The following is a 12,108-nucleotide window of genomic DNA, read 5'->3' on the forward strand; positions in this document are numbered from 1 at the left end:
AAAAATTCAAGCACAGACCTAGACTAAAGATTAGTAAGAGAGGAATGTGTTCCCTATTTTTGAATCTGACAGTGAACGAGTCCAACAAACAGAGAAAGGAGGAACAAACGTTTCTGAAAATTTCCCCAGGTCAATTCAGGCATTGAGAATAAGTACCAAGAAATAAAATCTTGTGAAGATGCAGTGAGTGTTTAGAAGAACATGAAGTATTTAAAAAAATCATCAAGACAGTATTGTCTTAAATGGCAAATTACAAAAACATGCTACATCCTTAATTTTTGACTTTATAAAGCATTATATCGACTGAGCTGCACTGTATCTCCTGTATCAAAATTTGCTTTTAATGTACAAACACACAAGTCCAAAAAATCAAATGTTGGTCTTTTATTTCATTAAGATGCGATTTAGATTACAGAATACGTGATTACATAGAATTACATACAAATAGAATACAAAATTGCCTTTTCCTATTAGCGTTTATACTGTTTCTCCATTATAGGCTTTATCCAGTCCTCATCTGGTTTTACACAAAATTGAGTCCTTGGTGTAGTAACCCTGAGCACAGAAAGGTTTACATTCAGATTTTAGGTCATTGCTGGCATACATAAAATCAATTTTTCTATCATCTGCCACAAATTTTTAAGATTTTTTTTTCTAAATCATAGATTTTAGTTAAGTACTTACATAATGCCTTTTGAAGAGCAACGTGAAGGCGTTATCACAGCACTCACAATTTTGTTGGCTGGAATTGGGAAGTCAATAAAATTGATGCAACAAAACTCTGGAACTGAAAAAAAAATTATAATAAGGAATTTTATTTGAAATTATTATGGAATATTAAACTAAGTGAGTGAGTGATCTAAATTTGACCTAGTGAAAAATTTTAATTATTTTTTCTATTTTTACCAGCATCAGTCCTGATCTCTTAAATTGATGCCTTGCCCTAAAAAACTATTATAAAAGAAAAACAAAAATAGTTTAATATTAAAAATGTTGTTTATTAAAAAAAGAAAATAAAGCAATTGTCCATCCATTAAAGGCTAAGGAGATTATTTAACAGCCTTGTATAAGTCAATGATCAGTAAAATAATGTCATGTAAAATGTCCAAATGGAGGCACAAAAGTGAAATTTAAAGAGCACCTATGGTGAAAAATATACTTTTCAAGCTGTTTGGACAGACATATGTGTAGATATAGTGTATAGACTGTCATTTTGGGGTGATATAAACACATCCCGTTCTCTTTTTTAATTGAACAACATAAAAATGGATGGACCAATTGAAGGGGTTTTTAAAACGACCGCAACTTGACATAGGAGTGCGATCCCCCCGCCCACCAAAATGATTGACAACTGCGCGTATTAACATGTCCCAGTAGTCATTTGTATAATCATATTAACAAGACCAGACGTGCGCAAAGCAACTGGGAATGAAAGGTACTAAGGTTGCTAAGTTTGCTAGGATCATAAATTATGATCAAATGTGATCAGGAGTAAGTTTCACATTTCAAATGTTTTTAAACAGTGCATGTGTGTAATAAAGTACAGTGATTACTTCAGCTTTACTTCATCAGCACAGCCGTGTGTCAGAACAATTATAAAGGAAGACACTTCAATCCTGGTTTGTGGACGTTAAATCAGGTTTATTTTTGTTATATAGGTTATATTATTTATATTTATCATCGATGCAGCTCCACAACAAATACTCATTGGTAAAGTTCTTACTGTAGTATTTCTCACAAATGTTACGTGAGATCTTCCTTTAAGTCTGTCTGTTGTCTGACGCATCCGAGGGTGGAGATTAAGGCATGCAGAAAGGCACGTAGAAATGGTAGGCGGGGAGGACTAGCCTTAAAGGCGCAGTACAACAAAACTGCCCCCTAGTGTAAAAATGTATAAAATAGAATCTTGTAAAAGGTATAATGAAAAATCTGATGGGTGTTTTGAGCTGAAACTTTACAGACACATTCTGGAGATGCAAAGCACTTATATTAAATCTAAAAAAAGGGGTAACCTAGGTGCCCTTTAACATTGTAACACTGACCTAATTATTTGTTTTTTTGACATGCAAAAGCACATTGCTTTGTTAAGACCATGTTAACAGATTATTTATTGAGATAATGATGTTGTAATCATCACACACAGTCAAATGATAAAAGTGAACATTTAGTTATGCTTTAACAGAAGTGTTTTAAATGAGAATTACCCAATGCTGTGAAATCCAGCCTAGAAAATGTAGTAGTTTAATGATATATAAGTATATTATATCACATTCATAAAATAATCTAAAAATAATTGTTAGTTGACTCACTAGCAGGCATAGCAGGAACTAGCTGAATTGAACACATGGTGAACACCAAAAACAGCAGAAACACCGGGATTCTCATTCTTGAAGATATTTGTCCTGTAAAAAAAGTAACATGGTTTATTCTGTAACCATCTTATGAGTCAATGTAACATATTGGGTTTTTCAAAAACAAAATTGGCTTTGGAGCTACAAAAAACGAATAATAATTTAAAAAAAATATTAACAGCCAAATGAGGAATATTAATTTGTGTGTGGAAATTATCTTTTTCTCTGAGGGTTAAAGGTATTGTTCACCAAAAATGAAAATGTACTGATCATTTAGTCACCCTCATTTTAAACCTTATGAGTTTCATTTTTCTTTCAAATGAAAAATATATTTTGAAGAATGCTGAAAACCTGTACAATTGACTTTATAGTGGGAATCACAAATACTATGAAAGTCAATGGATAAAGGGATTCCAAAATTTTCAAAATGTCTTCGTTTGTCTTCAACAAAATAAAGAAGCTCAAACAGGTATAAGCAAGTAATTGGTGAGTAGGCCAAATGATGACAGAACTTTATATTTTGCTTGAACTAACCCTTTGTTTTTCACATTAAAGCACAGAGGTTACATGGAATTTTCGTGTTAGCATTTGATACCTATACATACACTTTAGCGATAACTACAACACAACAAATTAGACAATACATTACACTTTATTCAAATAATAATAAGATTAGTAATATCCGTTATTGTTTTGAAAACCTCAAAATTACAGCCTGTCTCAACACATAAATCATTGGATATTCCAGCCCAATTTATTTCATGCAATATCAGAAGTGGCTAATATTTTAAAGAAGTTGTGCCTTTAAACCCCCTCATTCACTAGTGCATAAACAAGTCTTACAGAAATATCCAAATTAGATCATAGCTACACTGTTAACAACTTTTGTAAATTACACAGTAGGACAGCTATGCAGTATGTTACTGTATTTCAATGTTGCATTGTGAAAATTACTGTATTTTTACAGTAAAGATAAACAATGCTGTAAATACATACAAAGGAAGGTAAATGGTGCTGTAAATGTAAATACCATATTTTTGCTGTAAATAATTTACAGTAACTTACTGCCGAACTGAACGGTAATATGAACTGAATTTTTCTGTAGGACAGTTATGCATGTAACTGTATTTCAATGTAGCATTGTAAAAATTACTGTATTTTTAGGGTAAAGGTCTATACAAAACTGTAAATCCATACTAAGGAAAAGTGCTGTAAATATAAATTCAGTATTTTGCTGTATTTAATTTACAGTAAGTTATTGGTGAACTGAACTGTAACATGAACTGAATTTTACTGTAGGACAGTTATGGAGTACATTGCTGTATTTTAAATTGCATTGTAAAATTGACAGCATAAGTTATTTTAGATTCTAAAGAAAATTGTTAACAGTGTACAAATGAATAAAAAAAGGCTAGTAAATGAAAAATATGAATTGGCGTGAGATTCTGTTGGATTATTCCACTAAAAAGTTTATTATGAAAAATCTACAGAATTTGCTAAATATCAATGCATTGTACATTGTTTCTGTATCTTTTTAAATGTATTTTTTTTTTAGTTAGAAATGAATGGAACATACCTGTAGGAAAAGAACAGGAGGTGATATAAAACAGAGTAGGATATTAATGTCTGCTCATTCACAGCTCCTCTGCTGCTGCTGAAGTTAGGGAGAATCTGTTTTATGTGTGATTTTCAATACAAGTGTGCCAAAACACACTACTCTTTGCCCTTATACTAAAGTCATTGCACAACTCTACTGCACTGCATATAGAAATTTAAACACTATTCAAGATCTTCATTCACAAATAATAAAAGATAATTTCTGTTGTAGGATTATTTCACATAAGGCAAACAGGAGAATTTCATGAAAACAGATTATAACTTATCTTATATAAACAATGATGTATGATGGTTTGATGGAGCTGACAGAGTTTATGCTGATTTCTTAGTATTCATTAATTCCAACACAAACATGGCAAAATGAACTACCCTGTGTACTAGTTTGGACCGATAGGTTTGGACATGAGACCTGCATTTTCGCATTGTCATTAAGCCTTGATTATAAGCTGTAAGAATTTTGAAAATATGCAAAAAAAAAAAAAAAAGCTAATACCAACATGAAACATAAATAAAACAGCAAGTAACAAATCATCCATCACAAAGACACTCAATAATCCTCTCCAATTTCAAAAGTTTGAATCCAAACATGACTTATGAGGTGACTGCCTTCCCGTTTCAAATGTTTCGATACAAGTTTCTTAAAGCTTGTTTGGCATCCTGTCCTGGGAGAGAGCCCTGAGCTCATAAGATTCTTGAACCAGGGGCTTCCTCCCGTTTGCAAGGCGAGAGGGGAGTTTGAGCTCAGGTAGATCTTGAGAACTCCCCTGCTGTAGTAACTAATGAACAGATAGGGATTGCTCTTAAGAGATAACTGTTTACCAGGAGCATGGCTATGGTGCCAATTTGGATTAGTCAATTAACTTAAGTTGCATGTTTTTGGATGGCGGGAGGAAACCGGGATACCCGGGGGAAACCCACGTGAGCATGTAAACTCCACACAAAAAAGTCAGCTGGCATTGTAAGGACTAGAACCAGTGACATTCTTGCTGTGAGGCAACAGTGCTAACCACTGAGCCACCGTGCCACTTATTAAGGAAGGGAGGAGGAGTAGGGGTGGAGGGGGGGATTCTTCAAAACGAAGATGGCTGTTTATAGTTCTATTTATAGTGGCTAAGGAATCAACTGATTGGTGAATCATAAATTGAATAATGTGGGGCCGGCTGCAAGCAATCACAAGCATATGACCCTCTCGAAACTAGTTTATAAATAAACTTCACTTAACACAGCCTGACTGTTAGGGCTGTACAATTAATCGAAAATCCGGTTTCAATTTCGATTTTGGCTTCTAATGATTATAGCGTAATACAGAGAGCATTAAAGTGCATCAAATGATTAGTAATTAAAAGGGGAAAAAAGAAAAATAGAATAAATATATATACTTTTACATTAGACACACATCTGATGCTTGTATTCGCACCAGCTCCACACCCACAACTTCACGCATTAGGTTAAATTAGGCTTTACAGTCTCCTTCCACTGTATCTGTTAAGCGGAGGGAACTAAACCAACCCTGTGACGTCAAACACAGCGACATTTCAAGATGGCTGCGCCCTAGGTCTAAAATCTATAGTAAAACATGCCGTTTCATCTAAATGGTTACATTAATCAAGTTTGTTTAATATATTTTCAATAAAGTGGAATCCAATGTACAAAATAAGGTAAACTTGAATGCGTGCTTCATCTCCCCTTTAAAATAGGTTTCAAAATATTTAAACATGCTTTTATTCTAGCCAAAATGAAACAAATAAGCCTTTCTCCAGAATAAAAAAATATTATGAAATACTGTTAAAATTATTTGCTCTGTTAAACATAATTTGGGAAATATTTATATTTAAAAAATCACAGGAGGGCGAATAATTTTGACTTCAACCGATAATCATTTTGAATTATCGTGATTACAATTATGGCCAAAATAATTGTGATTATGATTTTTAAGGTGATTATGATTTTTACTTTTAAGGTCACAGACCTTAAAAAATAAAGATTTACATTCTATTTACTCAGCATCAAATGGTTATTCTTACTTCTGTTGACCACAAAATAAGATATTTTGAAAAAAGCTGGAAACCTGCAACCATTGACATCATAGTATTGGTTTTATCATCAAATATATTCTTTTGTGTCCAACAGAAGAAATTTATATAAACACAAGTATAACCACTTGAGAGTGAGTTAAATAGTGTTAATTTTTCTTTTAGGGTGAATTATCCCTTTAAGTGAGGTTCATACGCCCGCCATGTTGACCTTGGACTTAAAAACATGTGGTTGATGGTTTGATTAAGCTGACACAGTAACCCCTATTTTGTCTATTTACCAGAGTTTATCTAACACGAGTGAGCCAAAATAACCTACTCTTGGTATTATGTAGGCTACACTGTATTTCACAACTCAACAGTGCATAGAAATGATGCTAAGGTTTTTCAATGAGTTTGTCATAGCGTAAATCTTCATATAAAATACATATTTTAATCACATTTATATTTAAAAAAACATTTTTTTCTTCAAATCCACTCAAATCTCTTTCATTACCATAAATTAAAAAATGTTTTATGAATGATTATAAAAAATTTACAGTATTATATACCACTTTCTTCATTCGTTAATTCAAACACTAGACACTAGACTTAAAATTGAAGTCCAGATCACAAATGTCGCCTTGCTGAACTGCAAAAAAAAAAAAAAAAACATTTCATTCAAAAATCCTTGGCTTGTGGTGTCACACATGTACCATGTGACAAAAAAAAGTTTATCAGCAGGTGGCAGCAAAGTACTGTAGAATTATCATTGGTATATTTATTTGACAATTTTTGATGAATTGCTGAAAACACATCACCAGATGTCAGCTGAGGAGGTCTTGAAACACATGAGGCAGTGTTTCTGTAATTTTTTAAGGAAGTGCTACAAGTCTACTACGAATCTCCTCAAATACATAATTTCCTTTTTTTTTTTTTTTTTTTTTAAAATAAACAACCTGAAATACAATGGTTAGGCCCACTTTAGTTTATAAGAGGAAATAACACTTTTAGTAAGGTTAAAAGTAAAACAAACTAAGTACATAGTTTAAAAACAGTCACTCTAAGTCAGATTTATAATAAATGTGTTTTTCCCCCACAAAATTACCACAAATAACCTAAATGTGCAAAAACGGGCTATTCCTGCTGTTGCAGGAAAAACAAAAAAGCAATAGAAATCTTTCAAAAACATAATGGAAAGCTGTAGGCTGTCAGGTGGGTCTCTACTAACAGTAGCATGCTAAAACCAACAAATCCTAATGAGTGTATGTCCCAAAATGCATTCAAAATCACAATAATTTACTGACTTAGATGGCTTGTAATGGTATTTAGTAATGGTATTCATGGCTTGTATTGTTTGTTTGTTTTTAAGTAAAATAAACTGCATTCTGGGTTTTTCCAGGCTCAAAATGAGGCGAAGGTGGTATCCCGATCATGATTTTTCAAATCTGTGCTCAGTACTGGTTTTGGTTTTAATCCCATTATGCACTGCATGAGCTTTTACTCTCAACTTCCAAATGAAGGAACTGAAAATATTCACTTACAGTTTACGTTTAAGGCTACGTTTACACAACAACAATGTAGCCCAAAATGCAAAGGTTTTTTTTAATTGCATTTTAAAAGTTTCATGTTTACACAACGACATTTTTAAAAAGATTACACATTTTTATGTTTTTTGGGGGAGAGCTGGCAACTTAATTGTTGTAACACATATAAACATTCATTTATTCATTTTCTTGTCAGCTTAGTCCCTTTATAACCTTATAACCTTATTGCCAGAGCAGAATGAACCGCCAACTTATGTTTTACGCAGCGTATGCCCTTCCAGCTGCAACCCAATACTGGGAACACACATTAACACAAAATATTACTTTTACAATCACTTTAAAATGTTATGTCAAAACATTTATCGAAACACTATAGTCTTATATAATCTATTTTCTGAATTTTTTACTAATTTTATTTAAACAAAAAACAAAGCACAAACCTACACTGAAGATTAGTAAAAGAGGAATGTGTTCCCTGTATTTGAATCTGACTGTGAACAAGCCATGAAGTTTTACTAAATAATTTTGAGAAGAGCACATGATATGATTGATCAGTCATATCACATCAATATTCATAGTCCAATCAGATATCATTGACAGACCAATCAGATTAATTCTAGCCTCCAATAAATAAGCCAATTTTTTTAACTTCATTTTTGATAAAACTCCCATCCACTTCACCTCCCCCCTTTTCTCTCTTACAAGAGGGAGCTCTTGAGACCTATTTAATCTAGAACCCCCTGTCATGCTACATGACCAGGCGGTAGCCCTGAGCTCATGTATCTCAGAGTGTGAACTCTTGAAACAGAGAAAGTTTAAACAAACATTTCTGAAAACTTCTTAAGGAAGTCATCTGGTCATCCAGATTGGTTAAACAAAAAATAAATTGTAAAGATGCAGTATGAGAGAGGTCTCCCTGTCCAGAGTATGTACATGCAGCGGCAGAGGGTCAAACTGGGCTTTCTCCCTTGACTAGCGTTCTTTGGGTTTGGTCATCCAGAGCGGTGCGTATAGTTGCAAATTTCCTAAAAGAGCAACACAGTCGTGTAGCACGTCCTTTTCAGGATGGCACTCTGACTGTGCGTTTCTGGATGCAGTGGTTTCCTGTCCCCTGATGATGGGCACGAGCACTGCGTTGCATGTCTTGGGGTCCAGCATGTTAATGCTGTGCTTGCGGGCAGTTCCTGTTGTCATTGCAATGGCATGTCAGTTGCACAGTTAAGATCGTCGCTAGTTCAAGCAAAAGGGCGAACCACCCCAGCTGTTCCACTGCACCGCGGCCGGACTGACTAGATAAGTGCTACATTGAAGACAAGAGAGCCTTCGAAGCCTCTTGTCCCCTTCTTCTCGGAGGCATACTGTAGGCTCACACAGTCCTGAAGGGCAACTGTTTCTGCCTGTGCTGTGTTGCCCCCCCCACCCTCACCACTCTTGATGGTGGAGCAGCCAGGGGGTATGAGGCGATCCCTCAGGTTGAGCGCGCCATTGCGGTCAATCATTGTCCACGTGGCGCCTCCTCTTGGCAGCGTCTGCCTCATCTCCAGTCCAAAGCCTGTAGGTTATCTGCCTCCCTCGGAGCAAGAGCCTACAAGACTGCAGGCCAGGTTGCTTCCGCTTTGCACACTATGGCCACCTACCAGCACTACCAAGCACAGGTGCATGAGAGTGGGTCTGACCCATGCTTGCTAAGTCCGTTGCATGTCTATTGGGGAGGGGTCCTCATTTCCTCATGTCCTCATTAGTGGTCCAGGAGTGCCAACTCTGGCTAAACTGTTCGGCGACACCTTTGGTGATTTCATCCAGGAATTCGAGCAGGTCGAGCACCTTGGAAGCAGGCAGCCCCCTTGCCCAGGGCACTGTTAAGTCCGGTAAACGGACCGTGAAGTGTCCCTGAGACAGGCCATCCAGAGAAGAGGGAATTTGCTTTTTACCCACTGGAGGGCCGGGCCCCATGTCGAACGGCACTTTTGAGTGCCAGAAAAACATCAATGAAAGAGCACTTTTCCACTTCCCTGCATGTGACAGCCCGAACTCTGCCAGTTTGGGACGCTATACCTTCCAGCTCGCAGGTTTTGTGAATTTCACCAGTGGCTCACAAGCCCTGGGAAGAAGGTTTTCCTTTACTTTCTCTCACCCCTCAAGCCTCCCCACTGGGGCTTGTGTGCGAGGTGAGAATGAATGTCTCGCCCTCACGTTTCCCTGATCAGCACACCCACTCCGCAGTGCCACACTGCTAGAACGTCAGTGATTGTAGCGATGAGTCCATTAGTAAGAGCTTTGCCTGCCTGGTGAGCGCGGACCAGCCCTTCGCGGTGGCTCATTCGCACAATCAGACTCGGCTATGTGATTCATTTCATGAAACGGCCCCCTTCGCCCCTTCGGCTTGTGGGCATCCGCATATTCAATTATCTCGATAACTGGCTGATTTTAGCCCACTCTCGGGAGCAATTAATTATGCACAGAGACAAGGTGCTCCAGCACCTCCACCTGTTGGGGCTCCAGGTCAACCGAGAAAAGAGCAAACTCGCCCCCGTGCAGAGGATCTCTTTTTTCAGGCTGGAGCTGGACTCGGTCACCATGACAGCGTGACTCTACGGAGAGTGCTCAGCTAATGCTGAACTGTCTGAGAGAGTTCGACAGCAAAATAGTGGTCCTACTGAAATTATTTCAGAGGCTCCTGCTCGCACAGTTATTGTGCAAGGTCAGGGAGGACGAGTAGCAGGTCTTGCTAGTTGCGCCCCTCTGGCCCAACCGGACCTGGATGTCAGAACTCTCCCTCCTCGCGATGGCTTTCCCCTGGCAGATCTTCCATAGGAATCACAAATACTATGAAAGTCAATAATTAAAGGATACCAACCCCCTTTTGTGTGCAACTAAAGCAAGAAGCTCAAACAGGTTTGAAACAAGTAAATAGTGAGTAAATTATAACAGAAATCATTTTATTTGTGATCTATCCCTTTAATTCTTAACATTAAAACACAAAGGTCACAGGGGGATTCCGTCTTAGCATTTAATAACTACATACACTTTAGCGATAACTACAACACCACAAATTACACAATAGAGCCCTTTTAATCAATTAAAATACAATAGGATTAGAATTATACTTTTTTTTTGAAAACCTGAAAATTATAGCCTGCCTCATCACATAAATCATTGCATTATCCAGCCGATCTGTTTATGTAATGTCAGAAGTAGTTAATAATTAAAAGGAGTTGTGCCTTTTGTGCTGAAATGTCCAAATTAAATCATATCTACACTGTTAACGACTTTTGTAAATGACACAGTATTTAACTGTAATATGAATTTGAATCTGAAATTTATTGTAGGACAGTTATGCGGTATGTTACTGTATTTCAATATTGGATTGTAAAAAAAATTATTGTATTTTTACAGTAAAGATTTACAATACTGTAAATGCAGTACATACAAAGGAAACAGTGCTGTTAATGTAAGCACAATATTTTTGCTGAAATTATTTTACAATAAGTTACCCTTTAAGTGTGGTTATTCACTTGCAACGCTGGCCTTGGACTTGTCCTATTTTCACTGATGGTTTGATAAAGCTGACACAGCTGACCATATTTTGTCTATTTACCAGAGTTCCACATAAGTGAGCCAAAATAACCTAATCTTGGTATTTTGTACACAGTATTTCACAATTTAACAGTGCATAGAAAAAATAATTATGTTAAGGGTCTTAAAAAAGGCTGACTATGTCATGACATAAATCTGCATAGAACATCCATTTTTTAATTATATATATATATATATATATATATATATATATATATATATATATATATATATATATATATATATATATATATATATATATATATATATATATATATACAGTATGTCACAAAAGTGAGACCACCCCAGCAATTTCTGCAAATATTTTATATCTTTTCATAGGACAACACTGCAGAAATGACTCTTTGACACAATGAATAGTAGTCAGTGTAAAGTGTGTATAGCAGTGTAAATTTATTGTCCTCTCAAAATAACTACAAATACAGCCAATAATAGCTGAACCCCTGGCAACAAAAGTGAGTACACCCCTAAGTGAAAATGTGAAATGTCAATGTTTTGTGTGGCCACCTTCATTTTCCAGCATGGTTTTAATTCTCTTGGGCATGGAGTTGACCAGAGCTTCACAGATTGCCACTGAAATTCTCTTCCACTCCTCCATCACAACATCATGGAGGTGGTAGACATATGAGACCTTTTGCTCCTTCACCTTCCTTTTCAGGATAACCCAGAGGTGTTCTATGGGGTTAATGTCTGGAGACATGCTTGGCCAGTCCATCATATTTATCCTCAGCCTCTTTAGCAAGCCAGTGGTCATCCTGGATGAATGTTTGGGGAAATTATCATGCTGGAACACTACTCTGCAGTCCAGTTTCCTGAGGGAACTGCTTCAGTATGTCACAGTACATGTTGGAATTCATGTTTCCCTCAATGAAATGTAGCTCCTCAATGCCAGCAGCACTCATGCAGCCCCGGATCATGACACTCCCACCACCACGTTCAATGGTAAGCAAGACACACTTGTCTTTGTACTCCTCACCTGTTTGC

General features: G+C 36.4%; 1 protein-coding gene across 1 annotated transcript; it reads right to left on the reverse strand.

Moving 5' to 3' along the window:
* Window positions 1-369: 369 nt before the first annotated feature.
* Window positions 370-4,053, reverse strand: ccl39.2 (chemokine (C-C motif) ligand 39, duplicate 2). Its single transcript, XM_003201411.7, has 4 exons — window positions 3,928-4,053; window positions 2,310-2,402; window positions 685-787; window positions 370-555 (listed from the first exon to the last, which is right to left on the reverse strand). Exons 2-4 carry the CDS (start codon window positions 2,383-2,385, stop codon window positions 471-473), a joined length of 264 nt encoding a protein of 87 aa, XP_003201459.1. The 5' UTR covers window positions 2,386-2,402; window positions 3,928-4,053; the 3' UTR covers window positions 370-470.
* Window positions 4,054-12,108: the final 8,055 nt, after the last annotated feature.

The sequence above is a fragment of the Danio rerio genome, chromosome 25 (genome assembly GCF_049306965.1).
Source record: "Danio rerio strain Tuebingen ecotype United States chromosome 25, GRCz12tu, whole genome shotgun sequence".
NCBI lineage: Eukaryota > Metazoa > Chordata > Actinopteri > Cypriniformes > Danionidae > Danio > Danio rerio.

What these genes read in the sequence shown, in the direction of transcription:
- ccl39.2 (XM_003201411.7), bottom strand. Translation starts at nt 2,385, where the DNA reads ATGAGAATCCCGGTGTTTCTGCTGTTTTTGGTGTTCACCATGTGTTCA. An exon ending in AGTTCCTGCTATGCCTGCTA is followed by an intron (nt 788 to 2,309) that starts GTGAGTCAACTA and finishes TTTTTTTTTCAG; the next exon opens with TTCCAGAGTTTTGTTGCATC. An exon ending in TGCTCTTCAAAAGGCATTAT is followed by an intron (nt 556 to 684) that starts GTAAGTACTTAA and finishes TTCTGTGCTCAG; the next exon opens with GGTTACTACACCAAGGACTC.